Raw genomic sequence first — 26,785 nt, 5'->3', positions numbered from 1 at the left:
TGACCCACTGGAATTGTGATACAGTGAATTATAAGTGAAATAATCTGTCTGTAAACAATTGTTGGAAAAATTACTTGTGCCATGCACAAAGTAGATGACCTAACCGACTTGCCAAAACTATAGTTTGTTAACAAGAAATTTGTGGAGTGGTTGAAAAATGAGTTTTAATGACTCCGACCTAAGTGTATGTAAACTTACGACTTCCGACAACTGTATGTGCCAACAGGGGAGACCTGGTGAAAAGTGAGACAAAGGCATGACGCAAATGAAGGAGCCAAGCGAGCAAGAGAGCCACAGTGGACCGTGGAGGGGAAAGAAAGGTGGACTTTTACACACACTCTGTGTTTATGTTTGTGTGTATCTCAAAGGTAAGGGACACACACACTCTCCCGCTCTTCTGTCTGACCCCATGGGAAATTTACTGTCCCTGTGTTTGGCCACTCAGGAGGGTTGGAATTCAGGGGTTGGGGTTCTTGGAAACTCAATTGCCGGACGTTCCTTCGTTTGTCGGTTCGGGGGATCTCTGGGAGTTGTAATGATTTAATAGAGGGGTCAGAGGAGTGGGGCTGTGGTAGGCTTCACACGGCTGGGGTTCCAGGGGACTGAGCTGACCCTTACAAAAACCCCAGCTCCAGACACCTCGCCTCCGAGCTCCAGCCAGCCTGTCTGTCATTCCTCATTCCAGGCAGAGCTCACAGTAAAGCTGGGCAGACGGCGAGGAGCAGCAGGGTCAAGTTCATAGGGGGAGCTTGTGCGTAATCACTGATGTCTATCTACATGAACTGAATGTGTCCGAGTTGAGTTCCACCTACTGCTTATTCACCAAAACATACTATTCTGACCACCACCACTAAACTCTGACTGAACCTGTCAGAAGTGCTATTATGCTACCCTGGATGCTGATGTGCTGAACTGGCACTTCCCCTTCTTAGAGAGGGTCTGTCAGTGAACGATAACTCACCGGATTGGACCATGGCTGGGGGGTCAGAGGGCAGGCGACTGGTACGCTGCTTCCTGACACCCCTGCCTAACTCTCTCACACAACTCACTCTAGCCTGGCCGCTGTGGGTTGACCTCTGACCTAGGGAAGCTAGCAGAGAGGAAGGGATGGCATTATGCTGGGCCTCAATCACACAGCTAGGACTGGTGGTGTGGATGTGTCTCTCCTGGTGAAAGACTGGGATGGACTACTTACGTACGACGTGACCCTCAATCAGTCCTAACAAAGAGACATTTTAACAACCTTTAAACAACCCCAGAGCTTTCTACATCCCACAGAATGTTTATGAAGCCAGAGGACACAAAAATAAAAACTGAATTGCAATAAACTCCGCTGGTGCCTGGTGGCGGAGAGAAGCACAAGAACACATGGACAAAACAAAATGGCTGAAAGAAGACGAGTGTTTTTCCAGTAAAAAAAACAAACTTTTATTATTTGTCTAGAGAACAGGCTGTGGTGGGTGGAAGTCTATGGAGGGGTAAAACCAGAGAGATGGGGCGGAGTCAAGCAGACCAGGGCTGAGACCGGGCGGGTGGGATGGCACCCTCTTTTTCCATAGTTACAAGGCCAAGGCTCCCATTGGGTCCCAGGCAGGAAGGACAATGGGCTCCTTCTGCATTACATCCAGCACCTCGGGGGCCAGGTACTTCTTGTCCACGACCACTTCGTACACGTATTCAGAGAACCACTCGTCGGTCATGATTAGGTAACCTGCACACATACATGGAGATACATTGGGTTAATTCATACAGTTAAAAAGTTAAAAAATACCTGATGAAGGTGTCTTGATAATGTTGGTATAAGATTCATTCAATTGGTGGAGCGTCAAGATCACCTGTGCTGCTGGAGTTTATTTTCAATCATCATTAGTCCTGATTAACACCCATCTCTAAGACCAGTCAGTCTGACATTCATTAGCTAACAGCAGTATCAGTGACTCACTCTGTACTTCAGTGGACTGCCCAATACTGAAAGCAATGAGTGCGAGTGTTCTAAAGTGTGAGTCCTGATAAGAGGGGCGTCCGTCAGTACCCCTGGCCTCCGACCTATTGTTCCACAGGGAGAGGAGGGAAGGACAGACCCCCACCCTGTCTGTCTGTCCCACACAACACCTGGGTTCAAATATTATTTGAAATCTTTCAAATGCATGGCTAGGACTGGTTTGCTTTAGCCTGCATGGAGTGCCAGGTGGGCTGGGTTTGCACGTTTCTATTGGTTCCATTGCACCAGGCAAGCCAAGCTAAAGTATTTGAAATGATGTCAAATAGTATTTGAACCCAGGTCTGTCCCACACTTCTGTTCTCACCTCGCACACCCCAGCCCGATAAATCTCCAGATTGCAAAGGAGGGACTGACCGACACACATATTTTGATTCATTAACACAGCATTAGGCCACTTTATCCTCCCCCAAAAAACAGATTAAAGAATGCCACTTCCTCCTGCTCTAATACATTTTCATAACAAGCCCAGAAACACAACCTTCAGTGTACATGATCCCACTAACAGACCTTGGACCTGAGAACACGTACAGACACACAGGCCACGGCCTCTCTCTCTCAGAGGGTGACAGTGAGTACATCAAATCATAAAGAAAAGCATATAAACACTTGATATGAAGAGATTAGACCGGTGAGAGCAGGATGCGTAATGACAATAGGGGCATTCCGCATATATTGTTCTAATTTATCTACAAGGGCAATAGGCCTGTCTGAACAAACTGACAACCCAGACTAAAGACAAACAGGAACAGAACAGATCCAATCTGTCCACGTGGCAATAGGAGGAGACTTGGGATTTGAGCAGGCACGGGCGGGTTCATTTGGGCACGCAGCAGAAAACGTTTTAAAACATTTTTTAACAAAAGTTTCTTATTGGACAAGTCCAGGTAGTCCCTCCCTGTTTCAGACAGTTTTCTTCCGTTTGGTGCCTAATGAACATGATCCTGTGGTTATGCAGGATTGTGTAACGGTCAGAGCTGGGCACTAGACCAGATTGTGACCGCTGTTTGATTTTCCTCTCATCTCTGGACCCGGGCAGTGTTCAGAGCGTATCAATCCCCCGCTGAAAAGTTGAGTTATCGATGATGTCACAGGGACCTTGAAAAACGTGCCTAAACTCAAAACAATACCCCTGGTTCTGTGGTTTATTCGTTCTGTGTGTGTTCATTCTGCGTGGTTCTTCCTTTCCAGTTTCCAGGAAAGACGAGTGTGTGTCGGGTGGCGGTTTCGTATAGCGTCATTATTTGTCTTAACGGGACTGCAGATGTGTCCTACGCCGTCTTACAGGGAGAGCTGTGGATGGAGTTTATTCAGATGAGCTGTTCTGCTTTAGATAGAATAGTACAGCTGAAATGTCCTGAGCAACACAGGTCAGCACATGCTGTTTCCATTATCTCCTTAGTTCACGATAATGAGAAAATAATTTTCCAAACCTATCTGCGATGACAGCATCATCCTACATGTAATAGCAGATTGTAATAGCAGATATAAGAGTGTGTCCATAGTCTGCCCGGTAACGTGATATGTTAACGAGGGAATCGCAATAGCCAGTACAAATATTGTTTCTCACTACACCGAAGTAGTTGTAAAAGGGGTCGTGTAGAATCCGAGAGGTGCGTTGAGGAGGGCATCTCTAGCCTATAAACAGTCTGTCACAATGAAATATCACATGTCAGATTGGCCCACATTTCCCATATTTGTATAATATAGCGTAAAAGTAAAAATGGTGCACTCTAAGGCCATAATAATAAATCTTGAGAAAAGCTCTGGTGTTTGAAGGGTTTGAGCAGTTTGAACCAGGCACCACGGTGTTAACCTAATTAGGCGGGATCCCCTTGGGGGAAACAACATATTACAGGCAATTGGAGAGATGTTAACCCTCGAAACCTTACAAACACACATTTTCTCCGTCCGTTGTGGCGTTGACAAGTCCTCCCTCCCCATCTCCGCCTCCAGCTGTCAAACAAACAGTGCTCTCCGCCGCCACCGCCGCCGTCCTCCACATCATTTGTTTTCAATAACTTTATTAATACATCCGAGGGAAAATATCTGCGTGGATGTTTATGGAATGGGACATGTGTGAAATACAGTTGATTTGAGGAGGCTTTAGTGGTAGGTAGGGCTTTTTTTATATTCTCAATATGCAGATGATATGAAGTCATTGACCAGAAAGTGGGACTACATAACAGAACCCAAATAATCTGCACTGGAATGTAGAGCACATGATGGAGAGAGGAGAGAGAGCGAGAGAGAGAGAGAGAGAGAGAGAGAGAGAGGGAGAGAGGAGAGGGGGAGGGCGACAGAGAGAGGGGGGAGAGAGAAAGAGCGGTGGGAATGGTGGATAATTACGTATTTTGATTAAAAAGCCATACAGTCCCAACAGAGGTGGGTTCAGTATTTGTTTCCTTTCAAACGTTTTAGCGCCGCTTAATGCAAGAAAAATATTATTTGAACCCAGGCCTGTAGTCTGACAGTGTCGGAGTCTTCCACACAGAGGAAGTCTGGAGGCTGAAACAAAATGGCGTACTGTTGTGTTGTGAGAGGGACAAAGGGCTGTTGTCTGAAAGGGGGAAACAGCCCTGTTGTGCTTTCTCTCCCTCCGGGGTTCATAGCCTTAACAGACAAAGCTACGGTAGGGGGCCAGACATGAGAGGATGCTGCTAAACTAACCCCAAACCAAAACCAGCCCTCCACACCAGAAGTCAATAATAAATTCATAACAACGCCAGGCGGGTGGGAAGGGAGCATTTTTTCGCTAATCCTACTTCAAATTCAATTGACCCGACAGGAAATCCAACTGTCCCTATGATTGTACACTGAGCCCTGTGGTGTGAGAGAGGGAAGAGGAGGGGTCTACGCTTCACATAGCTTGGCACAGGCAGACCTAGAGGGACTCTCATGTCGCGAAAGGCAGACAGACGTCACAAGGCTTCGTGAGAACGGGCCCTCTCCTCCTCCTCTGACCTCTGGTTGACTCAGCTCTCACCTTTATTCCCACGGTCGTCACCCCAGGAGTTCTCCACCCTCCACTTCTCATATCCTCCATCCTTTTCATCCTGCTGAGAGAGAGAGAGAGAGAGAGAGGGATAAAGAGAGAGAGAGACAGATGAAAGAGAGAAATCAAAATGTGTATGATTATGTATTACCCGATAGGAGGCAGATGTACTGAACAAAAGGAGAAGAAGTCCAAATAAGTCTGTGTTTTCTGCTTTATGCCTGTCATACACGGAGTACATGAAACATGGTGGGAGTATATACAGCAAATTATACAGTATGCTCATCAGTAAGAGAGGAGTGCAGGATTCCCAGTGGGGTGCAGGCCAGGACTGGTAACTCCTATGTTGTGTAACCATGGGCCCAAATACTGTCCAGCTGTTTTGAGGGGAAGGAGGAGACAGCTGGGGTCACTTACGGGGGGGAAATTGACAGCCACTTTAAAACCTGCAGCCGATTCAAACGACTGTAAACACACAATGGATGCCTTTGGTGCAGAGTCACTCAAATGTGGTGCATGTGTACAGTATGTGTGTGTGTGTGTGTGTGTACGTTTTGTGTGTACTGTGTGTGTGCTACCTTGTCGGTGACAGCGGTGAGGATCATGGCATGGGTCATGAGGGAGTCTCCGAAGATCAGTCTCTCTGCCTTGGACAGGTTCTTTACTGACACCCCAAACACCAACTCATGGTTGAACCTGAGAGGGGGGAACACAGGGAGGGACAGGATGAGCTCCCTCTCTCACACACACACACACACACCTGCAACACAACAGACACACCATATACGCACACACAGATCTAATTGATAGGGAGTTATACATGTGATGTTGACGCATGTATGCTTCCCTCTCATAATACTCACACATTCATGTCATTGATGCCCAGTTTGCCATGGAAATGCTTGCCCACGTCACAACCGAACCACACAGCCTACGAGAGAGAGAGAGAAACGTATGTTATAGGTAGTCTCCCTGCATACTCACTCAGTTCTCAAACGCAGCCTTCGTCTAACTTCCCAGACACACTCCTGCTCACACCCCCACACAGTACCTCTCCCTCTTTGATGGAGTCTGCGGCTGCCTTTTTGAGTAGCTGGATGGGCTGGTTGTTGTACAGGGTGTTGTGTCCGCCCACCATGTTGCCCAGAAACTCAACGCTATACAACTTCTCATAGGGGTTCTGAGGCCGCGGGTCATTCACCAGACAGATCTGTGGTGGTGGGGAGGGAGACCAGAGGTTAGACTCAGCTCATCAAGTATTACTATAGGGAGGTTGTTATTCCTGACCCCAACCCTTGGTCTAATATAGACTAACTGGGCCCCGTGCTTTTCCTAGGTCGCAAAATTCAGAAAACTTCCAAAGTTTCCAGGAACTTTAGGAATGTTTCAGGAATTTTGCAACCCGAGGAAAAACTCATGGCCCTAATAATGATAACCTCTTGTAATCATTAATTACATGACACAAAGCCTACATTGATATTTTATTAAAATCAATAAATAAAGCTAGGTAAAAAGTTGACCTTGTCCTGGATGTTGTAAAGGGGCTTGACCAGCTCCTTGTAGAACTGCTGAGGGGACAGGGGGCCCATGCGGTGGAAGTTCTTCTCCTTGTCTCTGTACTCCCAACAAATGGAGTCAGGTGGGCTGCCCAGACACACACTGGCCACCCGGAAGACCTGTACGGACACGCAGAAACACAAAATAAAAACGGAAAAAAACCTTAGGTTAGTCACGCATTACCACTATAAAAGAAACAGAGAGAGCACATTGAAATCTCTCACAGTCTCTATGTGAAAGTGCCATTGTAAAACTCAAACTCTGGAACCAAAAAGAGCTTTACAGTAGTGTGAGGAGGATATCCGGCCTGCCAAATCCCAATCCCTCTTACTCTCTCAGCCTGGCTGTAGCGCTCTCTCTTCCTGTAGTTGTGGGTTCTGACTGTGTTCCCCTGGTGTTCCTCTGGCCTCGACCAGTCTGTTTTGACAGGGTTCTCAGAATAAGCCTTCCTTAAACTGATACAGCAATCTCAGGAATTTCCTTCTAAAAATACATATACCAGTCCTATCAAAGTCTATTATTTAAGCGGGTGTTTTGGTGGTTTGAGAACACCCCGCATTGTCTGTCTTTGATAACGCTGCGTCGGGCTGTCAATCACAAACAGGCTTAAGAATATTAAACTAACTAACTGGCACGTACACGTACAGTTGAAGTCGGACATTTACATACACCTTAGCCAAATACATTTAAACTCAGTTTTTCACAATTCCTGACATTTAATTCTAGTAAAAATTCCCTGTCTTAAGTCAGTTAGAATCACCACTTTATTTTAAGAATGTGAAATGTCAAAATAATAGTAGAGAGAATGATTTATTTCAGCTTTTATTTATTTCATCACATTCCCAGTGGGTCAGAAGTTACACTCAATTAGTATTTGGTAGCATTGCCTTTAAATTGTTTAACTTGGGTCAAATGTTTCGGGTAGCCTTCCACAAGCTTCCCACAATAAGTTGGATGAATTTTGGCCCATTCCTCCTGACAGAGCTGGTGTAACTGAGTCAGGTTTGTAGGCCTCCTTGCTCGCACACGCTTTTTCAGTTCTGCCCACACATTTTCTATAGGATTGAGGTCAGGGCTTTGTGATGGCCACTCCAATACCTTGACTTTGTTGTCCTTAAGCCATTTTGCCACAACTTTGGAAGTATGCTTGGGGTCATTTGGAAGACCCATTTGCGACCAAGCTTTAACTTCCTGACTGATGTCTTGAGATGTTGCTTCAATATATCCACATAATTTTCCTTCCTCATGATGCAATCTATTTTGTGAAGTGCACCAGTCCCTCCTGCAGCAAAGCACCCCCACAGCATGATGCTGCCACCCCCGTGCTTCACGGTTGGGATGGTGTTCTTCGGCTTGCAAGCCTTCCCCCTTTTTCCTCCAGACATAACGATGGTCATTATGGCCAAACAGTTCTATTTTTGTTTCATCAGACCAGAGGACATTTCTCCAAAAAGTACGATCTTTGTCCCCATGTGCAGTTGCAAACCGTAGTCTGGCTTTTTTTATGGTGGTTTTGGAGCAGTGGCTTCTTCCTTGCTGAGCGGCCTTTCAGGTTATGTCGATATAGGACTCGTTTTACTGTGGATATAGATACTTTTGTACCGGTTTCCTCCAGCATTTTCACAAGGTCCTTTGCTGTTGTTCTGGGACTGATTTGCACTTTTTGCACCAAAGTACGTTCATCTCTAGGAGACAGAACGCGTCTTCTTCCTGAGCGGTATGACGGCTGCGTGGTCCCATGGTGTTTATACTTGCGTACTATTGTTTGTACAGATGAACGTGGTACCTTCAGGCGTTTGGAAATTGCTCCCCAGGATGAACCATACTTGTGCAGGTCTACAATTTTTTTTCTGAGGTCTTGGCTGATTGCTTTTGATTTTCCCATGATGTCAAGCAAAGAGGCACCGAGTTTGAAGGTAGGCCTTGAAATACATCCACAGGTACACCTCCAATTGATTCAAATAATGTCAATTAGCCTATCAGAAGCTTCTAAAGCCATGACATCATTTTCTGGAATGTTCCAAGCTGTTTAAAGGCACAGTCAACTTAGTGTATGTAAACTTCTGACCCACTGGAATTGTGATACAGTGAATTATAAGTGAAATAATCTGTCTGTAAACAATTGTTGGAAAAATTACTTGTGTCATGCACAAAGTAGATGTCCTAACCGACTTGCCAAAACTATAGTTTGTTAACAAGACATTTGTGGAGTGGTTGAAAAACAGGTTTAAATGACTCCAACCTAAGTGTATGTAAACTTCCAACTTCAACTGTAGGTAGTCAGACCGCTAGTATGCGAGCACACATACGCAATACACACAGACACACACGTCTATATTTATGAGAACTTCCCATTGACTCCCACTATTTTCATTTACTTTCGGCAAAAAGTCCAGACAAATTAAACTCCTCATAGGGTGAAAATAGATCTGGGGAATTATTTTTGGCCACGGAGCCCTTCACCAAAGCAGAGACACTCAGGGGCCGTTGCTGCTGCACTTTTCCACTGTGTCAACTACTTAAACTACTAATGGCATTCCTGTGTTCAGGGTGATAGTAGTAAACTATTCCCACGTAGGCCCTTGTTGTAAATTAAGAATTTGATATTTTACTGACTCAACTGGTTAAATAAAGGTTAAATAAATACAAATATTTTCAAAAAGACAGCACACCCAGTCACATTCCAACCTTCCCAGAACCACACAGTAATCCTCACCTTTCCCCACACACAGACAAGACAGCGCCTTGAAGACTCTGGGATTGTTTTCAATGTCCCGTTGCAACACGGCACAGACTAAATGCCAGCGTTGCCTATGCCTGCCCTGTAATTAACCAGCACGGGAACCAGATGCCCCGAACACACCAACAGGCCCCTTTGCCCCCTTGCCCACGGCCTCTGTCCCACCTCACATCCCTCTCTCCTCCTTGGCAGGTTAAATAAACGCGCGTCCCGTCCAAACACAACAGAGCACCCATGTAGACCCGGTGAAACAAGGCTATTCTCTTCACAAAACAATGAGCCAGAGCCCCACTGACGTCAGCAGGCTGCAGCAGCACAGCCCTCAGTGAGTCAATATTGAAACACCTGCCTCCAAAACGGACAGACAGACAAAGATGAGCACGAGACACTGGGTGGGCTGGGCACGTCTCCATTAGAGTCATGTATATAGCACTACCGCCAAGATACTTGGTACTGTCTCTTCTGTCCTGTATCTGCTAAAATGTTAATTATGAGTAGACTTATTCCATTGTACTCCTTCACTGTGTTTACCCACGGTTAATTTCTCAGCACTTGTACAGTCATCCTCAGTACTAGGCTACCAAATCTCTTACAGGGACCCAACTAATCCTGTTGGTTCTCTCCCTCCCTCCCTCTCTCCCTCCCTCCCTCCCTCTCTCCCCCTCCCCCCCAGGACACAGACAGCCATCCATCAGCGTGGACAAGCAGAGACTGACAGGGCCATGTGTGGGGAGCAGGCGGGCTACCTTCCCTCCCTGCCTGCCACCCTACCCTGGCCCTTCGCCTGAGGACAGACACACTGGGTTGAGGATGGAAGGGGGAGAGGGGCGATTTACGACTGCTGGACCATGCTGGACACCGTGTTTGACCAGTGTCTTTAGAGACAGCTTGCTTTCTTTTTAATGTCTGTGTCACTGTTTGTATATCTTCTGACGTACACTACATAGTTCCTCTCCCTCCCACTCCAAAACACTGCTTCAGCGGGTGGGTGGAGCTGGTGAACGAATGCAAAACGCAACAGAAAGAATCCCACGGCTGCCGTCTGTCAGGGGCTGGCTGCTGTGGGTTTGTAAACCGTTTTGGAAAGGTTAGTAAGGTTTTTGTTTGGTTTCTGAGTGCAGACAGGCGTCTTCAAGGCCTCCCAGCTCCTGATTTTCTGCTCGGCCAGGTTTGAATTAGGGCCTTATCTGAGATAGCGGCTGGGATCCCCTGTTATTGACAGGAATCCGGAGTGACCCGTGTTTGTAGGGGATTAACAATAGTCTAAGACCTGGCTCTTGTCTTCAAAGGTTTTGCAACGGAAAGCGAAAAGGAGCGTTTCTTATTGGACAAGTTTAAGGTACAAGATATTCCCTTCCTGCCCATTTTTTTCAGTTTGGTGCCTAATGAACAAGGCCCTGTCCTCATAATCTACAGAAAAGCCCAGCAACCCAATTTAATTTGAACAGTCTCAGCAATTAATATATTAAGGAATCTCCTCTAGATCCACAGCTAGCCCCCCCCCCCCCAATGCTAAAGCAACACACATGCTCCATCCTTTCGTCCTCGGCTCACGCAGGCCTGTTTGTTTGTTGATTTACTTCCCGTTGCCCCAACAGAGGGAAATCCCCTCGTTAGGACAGAAATAAATAAATAAACAAACAAACAAACAACAACATCATGCCACACTAAAACACCTTGTGCTAGTAACTGTGAAGGGTGGAACCTACCACGGCCCATATTCACACAAAGTGTCTCAGAGTAGGAGTGCTGATCTAGGATACATTTTTATTTTGAATCACAATGAATAAAAAGGAGGGACCTGATCCTAGATCAGCTCTCCAACTCCGAGACGCTTTGTGACTACGGGCCTGCTGATTTCGAGTCAAAGCCCTGGTACACAGAGTTGAAAATGTAGCCTAGATGAAACTGTAAGCAAATGACCCGTACGAGAGAGCAGCTGGGGTAGAAGAAATGGACTGGGGTTGACTGAGACTTTCTGGCCTTGTAAACAGAAAACACATGGGGTCATTACAGACTATAACAATGTTGTTAAATTAAGAAATATAAGATTATGAAGTGCGGCAGGCAGCTTTTCAGCTCTGGCAAACGAGCCCACACAATAACACAAACGCTCCCACAGCGACCTGCTGCTTCAGCCAGCGCTGGGCCAACACACTGACTGTGTCCCAAATGGCACCCTATTCCCTTTATAGTGCACTACTTTTGACCAGAGCCCCCAATGGGCCCTGGTCAAAAGTAGTGCACTATATACAATAGCGTTCAGAAGTTTGGGGTCACTTAGAAATGTCCTTGTTTTCCATGAAAACATACATGAAATGACTTTGAACAGGAAATATAGCAAAATGAATAGGAAAAGTAGTCATTGACAAGGTTAGAAATAATGATTTTTAATAATAAATTGTGTCCTTCAAACTTTGCTTTTGTCAAAGAATCCTGAATTTGCAGCAATTACAGCCTTGCAGACCTTTGGCATTCTAGTTGTCAATTTGTTGAGGTTATCTGAAGAGATTTCACCCCATGCTTCCTGAAGCACCTCCCACAAGTTGGATTGGCTTGATGGGCACTTCTTACGTACCATACGGTCAAGCTGTTCCCACAACAGCTCAATAGGGTTGAGATCCGGTGACTGTGCTGGCCACTCCATTATAGACAGAATACCAGCTGACTGCTTCTTCCCTAAATAGTTATTGCATAGTTTGGAGCTGTGCTTTGGGTCATTGTCCTGTTGTAGGAGGAAATTGGCTCCAATCAAGCGCCATACACAGGGTATGGCATGGCGTTGCAAAATGGAGTGATAGCCTTCCTTCTTCAAGATCCCTTTTACCCTGTACAAATCTCCCACTATACCACCACCAAAGCACCCCCAGACCATCACATTGCCTCCACCATGCTTGACAGATGGCATCAAGCACTCCTCCAGCATCTTTTCATTTGGTCTGCGTCTCACAAATGTGATCCGAACACCTCAAACTTCGATTCGTCTGTCCATAACACTTTTTCCCAATATTCCTCTGTCCAGTGTCTTTTGCCCATCTTAATCTTTTATTTTTATTGTCCAGTCTGAGATATGGCTTTTTCTTTGCAACTCTGCCTAGAAGGTCAGCATCCCGGGGGTCGCCTCTTCACTGTTGACGTTGAGACTGGTGTTTTGCGGGTACTATTTAATTAAGCTGCTAGTTGAGGACCTGTGAGGCGTCTGTTTCTCAAACTAGACACTAATGTAAATGTCCTCTTGCTCAGTTGTGCACCGGGGCCTCCCACTCCTCTTTCTATTCTGGTTAGAGCCAGTTTGTGCTGTTCTGTGAAGGGAGTAGTACACAGCGTTGTACGAGATCTTCACTTTCTTGGCAATTTCTCGCATGGAATAGCCTTCATTTCTCATAACAAGAATAGACTGATGAGTTTCAGAAGAAAGTTCTGTGTTTCTGGCCATTTTGAGCCTGTAATCGAACCCACAATTGCTGATGCTCCAGATACTCAACTAGTCTCAAGAAGGCCAGTTTTATTGCTTCTTTAATCAGCACAACAGTTTTCAGCTGTGCTAACATAATTGCAAAAGGGTTTTCTAATGATCAATTAGCCTTTTAAAATGATAAACTTGGATTAGCAAACACAACGTGCCATTGGAACACAGGATTGATGGTTGCTGATAATGGGCCTCTGTACGCCTATGTAGATATTCCATAAAAAATCAGCCGTTTCCAGCTACAATAGCCATTTACAACATTTTGAAAACAAGGACATTTCTAAGTGACCCCAACCTTTTGAAGGGTAGTGTATGGAATAGGGTCCATTGAGACATAGCCAGTCTAAACGTACATGTAGCATGTCAGTCAACTCACTGTCCAATCAATTACATTTACATCTACAAACAGAGCACTTAGTCATATGTGCCTGAAGGAGAATTTCTACTCAGAATGTCCGGCGCCCAAATGGGCACGTTTTATACAGTAGAATCAACATAGGACTGTTTATGATTCATTCTGCATGACGCAATGCAACATGTACGGGACAGAATGAGTGCTGCAGAGAGGATGTGAGGAACGTGTGCTAGCAGTCGGAGGTGGTGTACATGTATATGTGTGTGTGTGAACTTGTAAACGTCTCCCTGTGTTTGTGCGCTCCTGCACGCCTGTTACAGTGTACATGTCTGTGTGTGCTTCTGCAGAGAACATGACATTAAAGGGAAACCCAGGTCTTTGAAGCTGGTGCATAGCATGGTGGTGCAGCCTGGCCTGTCTGGCTCTCAGGCCTGTCATGTGGAGCCTGGACAGGGAGAGAGTGATGCTCTCCAGCCCCCCCGTCATACTCCTCACACAGGAAGCATGCACAACGTCAGACCCTCCCCCCATAAAGTAGGCCTGACATCCCCTTGCTTAATGAGGGCCAAGTCTAGGAGCTTTGATCAGCTATGGCTCACACACACACACCAACTCTAAATGTAACCACAGACACACACACACACCAACTCTAAATGTAACCACAGACACACACACACCAACTCTAAATGTAACCACAGACACACCACTTCTGAATATAAACACACGCCACTTCTAAGCATACATTGAAACACACACGTGCAAACACACACAAAAACCCACAACCTCTCATACTTGGTGTTTACATGGTTTACGTGTGCAGTCGTATGAACCCAGACCACTGCAAGGTGTCACAGGTCTATAGAAGAGGGGTAGGGCACAGCATGCACACTGAAGACACATGCAGCACTCTGAAAAGGACTACAAAACTCTGTAATTGAACATGACTTGATACGTGACATTTTCAAATGATCTAGGATGCGTCCCAAATGGCACCCTATTCCCTGTGCACTATAAAGGGAATAGTGTGCCATTTGGGACGCAAGCCTACCGTGTCAACACAACATGTTGAGTGACGAGCACACAGAGAAGTTAATTAATGAAAAAGGACCTGGCTACCTGATCACATCTGACAAGAGTGTATTCTAGCCTAATTAATTATGGCTAATTTGTTGGCTCGCTAGCTAGTAGCTAATCTAAATCATGGCACAACAGTGATGTTTCACTTGTCGTAAAAGATGCCAAGCATAAATAGAAGTGCAGTCAACGCACCCTTCCCCGTACGGACGCCCATGGGACGGGAGGAGAGGCACTGGTTACACCCCTCACCCTCCTGGGCCAACATCCCCCTTTCTCTCGCTCTTCACACTCCCCCAGGCTACCAGAGCTGTGTTACACAAAACAAACTACTAGCAGGTGGACAAACAAACACGTTGACAAAAAAAACGATCTTGTTCATTGGAGAAGTGCAACGAGGGAGAACTGGAAGTGTTGCACAATCAGAACGTACTGTAGCTAGCGTAGGGCATCCAGAGCAGCAAGGCTAGTAGTCCGAGTCTGTTTAAACAAGCAGTCAGGGGCATATACAACAAAACCGCACCACACAAAAGCTAAATCCTTTATGTAATGTTCTCTCTCTGGCTGTGTGATATTGACTGACTGGCCTCACACACCTCCATTTTCCTCGGCTCCTCTGTCTTAAGTGGTGCTGGGAATGTTGCGACATTATGACTTTTTTCTCTTACAGCGAAATTGCCTTACGTCATTCAATGTCAGGAGCGATAAAGATCTTGTTTATGGAACATTCGGTCATCAGGTCCGTGAGGCGTGTGTGAGTGTGTGCACATGGACACACGCATGTGGACACACACACTCTCTTCGCTGCCAGAAGTATAGAAACACAAGCTGTCACCAGTGGATTATAAACAGTATGGACCATATATCACTACAGCCATTGTTGCTAAATGTGTAAGAGGTGGGTTACGCAATGTTAGGCAGCGCTGGGAGGGGCTTGTGATTATGTCCTAATTCATTACTACCGATAAAGCACTGTTTAACAAAAGAAACAGTCATCGCTATTTGGGCATTTATAGCAGCTCCTTTTCTAAGCCTACTTATGTCAAACATCCTGATTTGAGGTAGAAAACTAATTAGGGGATTATTTAAGGGGGAATATAGCTACAACAAATTCCAACAGCGTTGGTATCTAGCTATTAGGCCTAGATATCAATCTGAACAGAGGAGGGAGTCTATCCACTGTTTGACAGCTACGTTTTAGATTTGATAGAGAAATCAATGTGGTGAAAGTCAATACAATATCAAGTCAACGGTATTAGATTTAGGTACTGTTCACAACCACACACACACACACCCCTTTGTAATCAACCTGTAGCCTTCTGTGTGCTGCTACAACAGGCGACAGATAGATTTGAATTGAATGGCAAATATAAAATCTGAAAACAAATATTGCCTAATAATAACTGGAGCCGTAATCATTATTGTCCTTGCCTGCCCAAGACCTGCCGTGTTAAATACATATGTGGTCCTCTGTAGCTCAGCTGGTAGAGCACGGCGCTTGTAACGCCAGGGTAGTGGGTTTGATCCCCGGGACCACCCATACACAAAAAGATAAAAATAATGTATGCACGCATGACTGTAAGTCGCTTTGGATAAAAGCGTCTGCTAAATGCCATATTATTATTATTATTATACAGGCGTGCTACAGCATGTGTCCTATTCCTTCCCTGGATGGAGCAAAGATCTATGTGCTGTTATACAGCCCCCTCCTCTGGCCAAAATGATGCAGCGCTACAACATTATTGAAGTGCTGAGGAAAACGGTGTATGTTTGTGTGTGTGTGGTGTGACGTGGTGGTGGTGTGTGAGTTGTGCGTGTGTGTCTTTTTCCCCTAACACGCACTTACCTCCTCAATCATGGTGTCCATGGCGTCAGACAGTTCAGCTTTAGTGGATTCACTGGCCACCATGTTCCTCAGTCTTAGACAGTATTCTCTCAGCTGAAAGCCAGGGAACATTGGCATGACATACTACACAGCTATCTTCATTACCTAATGACATTATGGAGCATGTTGGGTTAGGGTTAGTTATCTGGGTATTCTATAAGAAAACAGACGACACCAAAAAAAATGTGGCTTCTACGCTCTTTCCGCGTGTTTCACTGGGCTAAGTAGAGTGTATTTGCTTGTATTGCCTTGTCTTGGTATGAAACAGGAGGACTAGGTTTTGGTATTGTATTTCTACACAATACATAATTATGAATCAGAATGTTGTAAAGATGTAAGTGAATAAACCTACCTTGTGATTGAGGATGTCATTCATTCTCCGTGAGGCCTCGGAGCTGTGAGACTCTGGGAAGCATTTCTTTGGGATAACTCCGTACTTTTCTGATGATTGGGAAAGGTTTATATATAGATATATATATACACACTTACAGTCATGCATGCATAAATTTTTCGCATGGGAGGCCCCAGCGGGAATCGAACCTGGCGTTGCAAGCGCCACGCTCTAACAACTGAGCCACAGAATACCATAACGTTAAGGCTTTGCCCATTGGCTCTGGTCAAAAGTAATGCCCTACATAGGGAATTGGATGCTATTTGGGACGCAGACTTGATCTAAACAACAAACCTGACTCATTAAAACAGTGGAAGCACATTACGTAAAGTGACACATATACCATGTAGTTACATAGAATGTCTAATTACAAAGAATTATACAGTAACTACTACATTAGTAACTCATTTGAAACAGAATCTAGACAGTTCCAGTATAATTTTGCTTATTTTCTGCAGTAAACGGCCACCGCCGAGTAGTTCCAGTCTAGTTACCAAGGTAGTTACACCGTGCGTCCTAAATGTCACCCTATTCCCTACATATGACCCCTGGTCAAACGCAGTACATGATATAGGGAATAGGGTGCCCTTTGGGACGCAGCCATGACATAATGACATAGCATAACGCAAGCGTTGCAGCAACACTCCCCTGATCGGGTAATAACAGGTGTGAACTGACCAATGAGGTTGACCAGCATATCCCACTGGCCGCCGTCGTTGGTGGGATTGGAGAGCAGGAACTGGACCAGTCTGCCGTCCACAGGCTCCTTCCTCTGGGCTGTCTCCACACAGGCCTGCAGAAAGTAGTAGCACCGCTCCACCTGAAGGGAGGGTGGGAGGGGAGTGCAGAAAGGGGACATGATGGGGGAAGAGAGAGAGAGAGAGAGAGAGAGAGAGAGAGAGAGAGAGAGAGAGAGAGAGAGAGAGAGAGAGAGAGAGAGAGAGAGAGAGAGAGAGAGAGAGAGAGAGAGAGAGAGAGAGAGAGAGAGAGTGTGTCACGGTGACGTCCAATCGGTACAATATTGTCCAGTGTACAGAGCGCCACACACAAAGGGGGTTTAAGGCAGACAATGAGTCTAATAGTACTAGAGATACACACTGCCAAACACACCAACACTGTTTACACCCCACCACTGAAATGTAAACAAACACATATATTCTAGCAGCTGTTGCTAAAAGTTGATCAAATTAATAAATGTGATTTTAATAAAACAAATAAATATGGTCTTACCTTGTCCCAGAAGAAGAGGTAGGACTGACTGAACTCAAACTCTTCGATATTGAACTTTTTCATGAAGGGAAGGCGCATGACGTTGAGGCACGAGAAGATCCAACATCTCCCTGAAACCCACAATCAGCACAGATGAGTATGGAACTGTGTATATGGAGCAACTGTTTAGGCCTATGTGTGCTTCAATGGCTACTTCCCAAATGGCACCCTGTCTCCTATACATAGACACATAGTTAGGCCTCTGTGCAATTTTGTGTAATGACTGTAACATGTCATTACAGAAACCAGACAAACAAAATGGACTATGGGGCTCTGGTCAAACGTAGTACACCATGTAGGATATAGGCTGCCATTTGGGACGTAGGCCACCACATCGCTGCATCAGGTACATAGGCCTATTTAGTTCATTTTAGTTTGGAAGCAGCATCTAACACTACTGTGTAGTCTTTGTACATGGCCAGGCCTCTGAAGTAGCTACAGATGCTGGGTGTCAAATATATTGGCACACTTGCGTCAAACACCATTTCATCAACCAGAAAATAGTTTAAATTGAAAAATGTTGTGTTTATACGTGTATTTGTTTGATTTACAGCTGCAAGGACTTTTTTGTATTATTCTAAACTGAAATTGAGATTTTTATTTTCAAAGTAAAAAATGGCCTGAACTAAATGATCTGTAATTTAGGTGGCTACACGGTAAAAATAGCCATTCAACCAGTTTGAAAAGAAAAAGCAGAACATTCTGCTCCACTGCATTCCATTGTAAAGTGCAAGGGTGCCAATATATTTGACCGTATCTGTAAGTGTACCTGAGTTTTTCTGGTTGGTGATAGGCTTGCCCTCTGTGGGGATGGAGTGCTGGAATATGTGCACAGTGTCCTGGACCGTCTGCCTGTGCAGACACACCTCCAGTGGGTCGATGCACGTGGACACGTTCTGGGCCAGCAGGTACCTGGGCTCCGCCTGCAAACGCTTCACAAAGGAGGCAATCTTCTCCTGACTCAGACCTGAGGAGGACAAGAGAGAGGTCGTCATTTTTAAGGAGACAGGGTTAGCCTGGTTACCGATCTGTTTATGCTCTCTTGCCAACTTTGTAATGGAATTCTCATGCCAAACATTGTTTGGCGTGACAAGGAGTTGGCAAGAGAGCAGAAACAGATCTGGGACCAGGTTAGGACTGGATGTATTAGGAATGGAAAGAGTCTGGATGAAACAACGTGATAAAGAGCTGTAATATAAGGAGGATGTTATTTGTGTTTGACCTGGCAAAGTGGCAATGGGTTCCTAATTGCAGCGGGACTAATAAAGTTGTACTGTATTGAATTGTCAACAAAGTGGCATTCAAATAATGCCTTGCCTCGCCCTCGTCCACTCCACACCAGACGACGTGGTACAAAACAGCAGGACTTCAAGTTCGGTATAAGTTCGGTATCAAATTCAAATATGCCCGAGTTCACAAAAGTTTTCATCCTATTTTCACAGGAATTATCCATATACAGTGCCTTCAGAAAGTATTCATACCCCTTGACTTATTCCACATTTTGTTGTGTTACGGTCTGAATTCAAAATGGATTAGATACAGTGAGGGAAAAAAGTATTTGATCCCCTGCTGATTTTGTACGTTTGCCCACTGACAAAGAAATTATCAGTCTATAATTTTAATGGTAGGTTTATTTGAACAATGAGAGACAGAATAACAACAAAGAAATCCAGAAAAACACATGTCAAAAATGTTATAAATTGATTTGCATTTTAATGAGGGAAATAAGTATTTCACCCCTCTGCAAAACATGACTTAGTACTTGGTGGCAAAACCCTTGTTGGCAATCACAGAGGTCAGACGTTTCTTGTAGTTGGCCACCAGGTTTGCACACATCTCAGGAGGGATTTTGTCCCACTCCTCTTTGCAGATCTTCTCCAAGTCATTAAGGTTTCGAGCCTGACGTTGGCAACTCAAACCTTCAGCTCCCTACAGAGATTTTCTATGGGATTAAGGTCTGAAGACTGGCTAGGCCACTCCAGGACCTTAATGTGCTTCTTCTTGAGACACTCCTTTGTTGCCTTGGCCGTGTGTTTTGGGTCATTGTCATGCTGGAGTACCCATCCATGACCCATTTTCAATGCCCTGGCTGAGGGAAGGAGGTTCTCACCCAAGATTTGACGGTACATGGCCCCGTCCATCGTCCCTTTGATGCAGTGAAGTTGTCCTGTCCCCTTAGCAGAAAAACACCCCCAAAGCATAATGTTTCCACCTCCATGTTTGACGGTGGGGATGGTGTTCTTGTGGTCATAGGCAGCATTCCTCCTCCTCCAAACACGGCGAGTTGAGTTGATGCCAAAGAGCTCCATTTTGGTCTCATCTGACCACAACACTTTCACCCAGTTCTCCTCTGAATCATTCAGATGTTCATTGGCAAACTTCAGACGGGCCTGTATATGTGCTTTCTTGAGTAGGGGGACCTTGTGGGCGCTGCAGGATTTCAGTCCTTCACGGCGTAATGTGTTACCAATTGTTTTCTTGGTGACTATGGTGCCAGCTGCCTTGAGATCATTGACAAGATCCTCCCGTGTAATTCTGGGTTGATTCCTCACCGTACTCATGATCATTGCAACTCCACGAGGTGAGATCTTGCATGGAGCCCAAGGCCGAGGGAGATTGACAGTTCTTTTGTGTTTCTTCCATTTGCGAATAATCGCACGAACTGTTGTCACCTTCTCACCAAGCTGCTTGGCGATGGTCTTGTAGCCCATTCCAGCCTTGTGTAGGTCTACAATCTTGTCCCTGACATCCTTGGAGAGCTCTTTGGTCTTGGCCATGGTGGAGAGTTTGGAATCTGATTGATTGATTGCTTCTGTGGACAGGTGTCTTTTAAACAGGTAACAAGATGAGATTAGGAGCACTCCCTTTAAGAGTGTGCTCCTAATCTCAGCTCGTTACCTGCATAAAAGACACCTGAGAGCCAGAAATCTTTCTGATTGAGAGGGGGTCAAATACTTATTTCCCTCATTAAAATGCAAATCAACATTTTGACATGCATTTTTTCTGGATTTCTTTGTTGTTATTCTAACTCTCACTGTTCAAATAAACCTACCATTAAAATTATAGACTGATCATTTCTTTGTCAGTGGGCAAACGTACAAAATCAGCAGGGGATCAAATACTTTTTTCCCCTCACTGTACATGTTTTTCCTGACACATCTATACACAATACCTCATAATGACAAAGTAAAAACATGTTTTTAGAAATTTTTGCAAATGTCTTTAAAATGAAATTAGTACTCACACCCCTGAGTCAATACTTTGTAGAAGCACCTTCGGCAGCAATTACAGCTGTGAGTCTTTCTGGGTAAGTCTCTAAGAGCTTTCCAGACCTGGATTGTGCAATATTTGCCCATAATTGTTTTTAAATTCTTCTAGCTCAGTCAAATTGGTTGTTGATCATTGCTAGACAATCATCTTCAGGTCTTGTCATAGATTTTCAAGTAGATTTAAGTCAAAACTGTAACTTGGCCACTCAGGAACATTAAATGTGTTTTGGGCTGCCCCACTTAGTCGACTGATCGATTGTTTGGTCGATAGGCTGTTGGTCGACCGAGATTTCTTTAGTCGAGCAGTAGCAAAAAAATTATAATAATCATGGTGTACAAGACACCTGTCTGATTCGCACCTGTCTGAGTGGACTGCAGACAGTTATTGTCCTGCTGAAACTTAAATTAATCTCCCAGTGTCTGGTGGAAAGCAGACTGAACCAGGTTTTCCTCTAGGATTTTGCCTGTGCTTAGGTCTCTTCCGTTTCTTTTTTATCCTGAAAATCTCCCCACTCAACGATTACAAGCATACCCATAACATGATGCAGCCACTACCATGCTTGAAAATATGGAGAGTGGTTCTCAGTAATGTGTTGTATTGGATTTACCCCAAACATAACATTCTGTATTCAGGACAAAAAGTGAATTGCTTTGCCACATTTTTTGCAGTATTACTTTAGTGCCTTATTGCAAACAAATGCATGTTCTGGAATATTTTTATTCTGTACAGGCTTCCTTCTTTTCAGTCTGTCAATTAAGTTAGTATTGTGGAGTAACTACACTGTTGTTAATCCATCCTCAGTTTTCTCCTATCACAGCCATTAAACTCTGTAACTGTTTTAAAGTCACCATTGGCCTCATGGTAAAATCCCTGAGCGGTTTCCTTCCTCTCCGGCAACTGAGTTGGGAAGGACGCCTGTATCTTTGTAGTGACTGGGAGTATTGATACACCATCCAAAGTGTAATTAATAACTTCACCATGCTCATAGGGATATTCAATGTCTGCTTATTATGCGACTTGTTAAGCACATTTTTACTCCTGAATTTATTTAGGCTTGCCATAACAAAAGGGGCTCCCCCAGGACTGCCTCACAAAATAAATATCAGCCTGCGCAGAGAAGCACGAGATTGAACTTCACTCAACTTTCTAGAGTTTTCCCCCGTTAGTTAACACTATCAACAATTAATTTAGCAGACAAGATTTGCTTAGAATTCCGTGGCATTATTTTATAGTATGAAGAATACAATTGAACAAAGCTGAATAAAATAGAAAGGATATTTTCTACAAACGATTTGAGGGAGTGCGCACACGCGCTATTCTGTGTTGAGCGGTTAACAAAGAAATAGGTATTCCTATATGCTTAATTTAGAGTTATTAATGTAACTTTAGTTGTTTTACCAAACGTTGGGCTATATGTCTTGATTTTTTATACATTCTAAGGCTGCATGATGCGACTAATGATGATTTGAAAAAAGTTGCTTGAAAGGCATGAGTGGCCGTTGTGCCATTCTCCCTGAGTGCTGCGCGCTCCGAATCACATCTCACTCACATGGCTCTACATCACGTGATCGGGTCTTTCTCACAGGCTACAAGGGAAGACGGACACATTGGGGACGCAACTGCGCGCGTCCTGTCCAATTCCGAGAAGCATATTGAAGATATTGGAAGAACTGTCCACATTTACTTTTCGTCAGCCAACAAGATGAGTAGGCCTAACGAACAGCAAAAGCTCTAGCCTATGTCAATCTACTATCCTCCATAGTACAAAAGTTGACCTATTCTATTCTGTGCGAGCCAGAAATATTCCAAACATAGTCTGGGACAGTTGTGGGATGCGATAGATCCAAAATTAATACAACCACTAGCATCAAAGAAACCTCTTAGCTTAAAATGTTGATAAACTATTAGGCTATTTCTTCACATTATAAGTGCAGCAATGCGCACATGGTAGTAGGCTATAAGTGCGAATGTTCCATTAGCGGAAAACACCATTATCAAAAGTGACCGCAAATGCAATTATGAATGTAATGCTTTTATTATAAAGGTGCATTTTTATGGTGAACATTATCTTCCCCAAACTTGAAACTCATGCTTGTAAAGCAGATTAATGTGCTTAATTTTAATAAGTTATTTAGGCCACTTTATTTGTGATACAAACTTTATTAAAACATATAGGCCTATGGGCTAGGCTACATGAGGTGTGCGTCTATGATTAGAAAAAGTCACACAAAAAAGGCATTGCTGAGCATCATTCACAAGTGATAATATATCATTCACAAGTGATAGGCTAATCTTGTCACCCATCAGACTATTCTTGATTTAATCTTGTCTTTACATATACTAAATAATATGTGTAAAATGTGTTTTGATTTAGAATGGACCATTATCATGCACCTGTATCAAAACAGGGGCAGCAGGAAAAAATACATGTAATCTATGCACTTAAATAGCGACTGGAGGACGCTTTTCCCGTGGTTAATTTTCATGCCAGCCAGGTGGGCTATATTCCTGTTGTAAATATAAGAAATGTGCTTAATATTAAGGAAGTTGAGAAATAAATATAGTAGGCCTAAACTATAGAAAGCTGATGGGATCCTCCTCTTTTTAGTAGAGGCCATCACTCTGTTCTCGCGTAATTGCATAGCCTATAGAAATGTTGCGCAACATGAGGTCATGGGCTCTCATGAAGTGTTTGATTAGATTTTCGATTACATTGCATTGATGTCAGAGGGATTAGAGGGACAATAGATTGCTGAGTACCAGGCAGTTAGCAAGTTTGGTAGGCTACTAATGACCAGCAGCAGCATCAGAGCTTGGAGAAGCCTAACTAGTGACTAAACGGTCACGTGGAATTTGACTGCCTTCATGACCGCAACAGCCTTTGTCATGAGTAGATGCGCTTGTTTTGAGATCAAAGTGAGAGCTACATGTAGCCACGTGTGCACATTTGTTCATATCCTTCACTAGTTAGTGAGTTATTAGCCCAGTTATAGATAATTGTAGTCAACAATGGGGGAGTGATTGCTTCCTACAAGAGCACAAAACTGTGCATCTCTAGCCACCTTTGAAAAGTGAATCAAGAGCTTTTTTTTGTCTTAAAGGGGCAGTGTTGTATTTTGAGATAGGCTTGAATAAGCTAAGTTGCCAATAGGCAGGGGGTAGCATAATTTGTCTGATTCTCTGTAATAATGGTATGGGAATAATTATGCATTTTATTTTGCAAAGTGGTTTCTTGCATCAAACACAACATTTTCAGTCACCTCCTTGTCTGAAGGAGAACTGGATAAAACAGGTTAATGTCAAGCCATGCATGTTTTTTCAAAAGTCTCATGGAATGTAGGCCTGCATTGAACACCACACATTGGCTGCTACTATAGGCTGAACGATAGAACAGCTATTTCCATGTTAAAATGTTATGGGATGCATTTTCTCCATTGTTTTTGATGGTAGGCCACTCTAGTAGGCCTACATTATGATCAAATAGCCACAGTAGCCTACTTGACCACTGTTAAAACTGTAACTTAAAGCAGGTACAGCCTCAGTGTTCACAGTAAACACGTGCCGGAAGTTGCACCGAATTTTCACAATGTTCAAGTTTGCGCTCAGTAGACCTGAAATTTGCTCAATGCCTAAAAAATGGAGGGAAAAAATCTCAATTTATTCCATTTAAATTCAGGATGTAACAACAAAATGTGGAAAAAGTCAAGGGGCGTGAATACTTTTTGAAGGCACTGTACTGTAAATGTGAAACTAGAACTATCTGTAGTAGTAGTACACTGATAAAAATAATACTGGTGTGTCATTCCATCAAATACTGCACAGCAATTAAACACTGAGAAGACCATTGCCTGACTCAAGCCCTATTGGTTCTGGTCCTTTAGGCTATTTTCCATGACAGAAAAGTTTAAATACACTGGCCATTCCTGGGGTGTATTCATTAGTCCACACAGTAGTAAAGCGTTGCAAACATTTTGCAACGGAAAACATTTTGGAACAAAAATGTGTGTTCTTTATTGGACAAATTGAGGTAGGTCCCTCCCTGTTTCGGCTGTTTGCTTCCGTTTGGTTCCTAGTGAATACACACTAGATCTCAAGGGATTGACAAACTCACATGCCTCAATACTCCATCTTTCCCACACAAGTTGGAGAAATCATACCTTATTTCCTGCTGTCAGCTTGCTACAGTAAATGGATAATAGAGACCCTATTATGAAGACACTGATTTAATCAGTATACATAACCAAGAGGGGTGTGTCGCCATACAAACGCAGGGATAGGTTGAGAGCCCATTCCAACGCATCCTCCACAGAATGGAAAAGCATGAATGGGAATGACTGTCAGTGTCACTTTAGTTTTGTTTGGAAAGGTGCCAAACTGGTGTCTAGAGTGACTTGCAACTTTACATATGAGTTGTTATATAGCTTTTATGACTGACTTAGCGTCTTTCATGGTCTTTGGGTGCAAGTCTTTCAGAGGTCAACAAGGTACCAAATCACATCACACCATAAGATCAAAGTCTATCACTATAAACCCGTTGTCATATAGTGTCAAACATCCTTCCCTGTCTGGTAGCCTGTTTTATGGTGCCAGGGAGGGCATATCCTGACAGCTTAGCTAGCTACTTGAACAAATCAAAGTATTGGGTTGGTCGTGCACTGCCTGCTTGTTGACAAACACTGCTTCCTACTTTATTAAAGGGGTGGAAGGAAGTCTAGCCATTAAGAGCTTATGGTCGCTGGTTCGAATCCCGAGCCGGCAAGGTGGAAAAGCTGCCGTTCTACACTTGAGTAAGGCAGATAAACCCCAACAACAACTACTCCCCGCGCGCCGATGACGTGAACGTCGATTAATGCAGCCACCCGCACCTCTCTGATTCAGAGGGTTTGGGTTAAATCCCCTTTATTGACTAGCACTGGCTAATGCTCACCTAAAAAGTTGGTTAAATAGCTAGCAAGTTGAGCTGCCTTCTATGTTAACTGACTGGCTAACTAACACAGTTAGCTGTCAAGCCGATAGTTGGCAACGTTACATAGTTAGCTAGCTAGTTACTAGTAATCATCAACTTTTCTGGCTCGGATAGCTGGGAAGACGTTAGGTGGCTGTTCTGATGTTGGTCGGCTAACTTTAGCAAGCTAGTTAACAATATCTGTTATGTCATTAGCAAAGTGAAAATACACATAAGCAAGCTGGCTGGTTAGCTATGTTACATAACTTAGCTAGCTAACGGTCTATCTGAAAAGTGACATAAAGCTAGCTAGCTATCCGGCTAACGTTAGCTAGCTTGCTAGCCATTAGCCGGGAACGCAAATTGAGCTCACATGCTGGTTATACAAATGACAATGAATGAAATAAGACAAAGTATCACATGACATACCAGTCTCCATGTTTCCGAAGAGGGTTAGCAAGTGTTTCTAAATGTGTTTAAAAGTCACCGGCTCTTTGTTAATCTCATTCGCTGACAGTCAGTTTGATCAGAGTTCAGACCGGAAACAGGAAACATAATTGTTACAATGTACCCCCTCCACACCGCCACAAACTTGTCTGTCATCATGTACCAATACTCTCAATTACATTGAATGTATTATTTGGGTAGGTTTATAACCCTGATTTTAAAGGAGATATGAATTAAATGAAATGAAAATGAGTTTCAGTCAGAACTGTTTAGGATTTACTTAATATTAACAGACAATGGCAATTGAATGGACTGTTGAGTTTTGGCACCAATAGTTCCTCTAAAATAGACTGTGGGATGTTGAGCATCACAAACACCCTTGGCACAAC

General features: G+C 44.0%; 1 protein-coding gene across 2 annotated transcripts; it reads right to left on the bottom strand.

Moving 5' to 3' along the window:
- Positions 1-1,401: 1,401 nt before the first annotated feature.
- LOC121563418 (bleomycin hydrolase) lies at positions 1,402-26,509 on the bottom strand. Of its 2 annotated transcripts, none has more exons than XM_041875338.2 (12): positions 26,379-26,509; positions 18,504-18,701; positions 17,696-17,805; positions 17,144-17,285; positions 16,427-16,515; positions 16,036-16,128; positions 6,515-6,670; positions 6,046-6,204; positions 5,858-5,925; positions 5,573-5,690; positions 4,986-5,058; positions 1,402-1,711 (listed from the first exon to the last, which is right to left on the bottom strand). In XM_041875338.2, exons 1-12 carry the CDS (start codon positions 26,386-26,388, stop codon positions 1,560-1,562), a joined length of 1,368 nt encoding a protein of 455 aa, XP_041731272.1. In that variant the 5' UTR covers positions 26,389-26,509; the 3' UTR covers positions 1,402-1,559. The 2 variants fall into 2 exon arrangements, with proteins under 2 accessions (XP_041731272.1, XP_041731279.1); XM_041875345.2 differs by having other exon boundaries at positions 4,986-5,055.
- Between the last annotated feature and the right edge of the window lie 276 nt (positions 26,510-26,785).

Source organism: Coregonus clupeaformis, chromosome 5 (genome assembly GCF_020615455.1).
Source record: "Coregonus clupeaformis isolate EN_2021a chromosome 5, ASM2061545v1, whole genome shotgun sequence".
In the NCBI taxonomy this organism is placed as follows: domain Eukaryota; kingdom Metazoa; phylum Chordata; class Actinopteri; order Salmoniformes; family Salmonidae; genus Coregonus; species Coregonus clupeaformis.
The sequence above is the reverse complement of the archived record's forward strand: the minus strand, read 5'-3'. Positions and strand labels throughout refer to the sequence as shown.

Excerpts from the sequence above, each read along its gene's own strand:
- LOC121563418 (XM_041875338.2), bottom strand. Across the intron at positions 16,516-17,143 it reads TATGCTGGTCAACCTCATTG|AAAAGTACGGAGTTATCCCA; the intron begins GTCAGTTCACAC and ends CCCAATCATCAG. Across the intron at positions 1,712-4,985 it reads TGACGACCGTGGGAATAAAG|GTTACCTAATCATGACCGAC; the intron begins GTGAGAGCTGAG and ends GTATGTGTGCAG.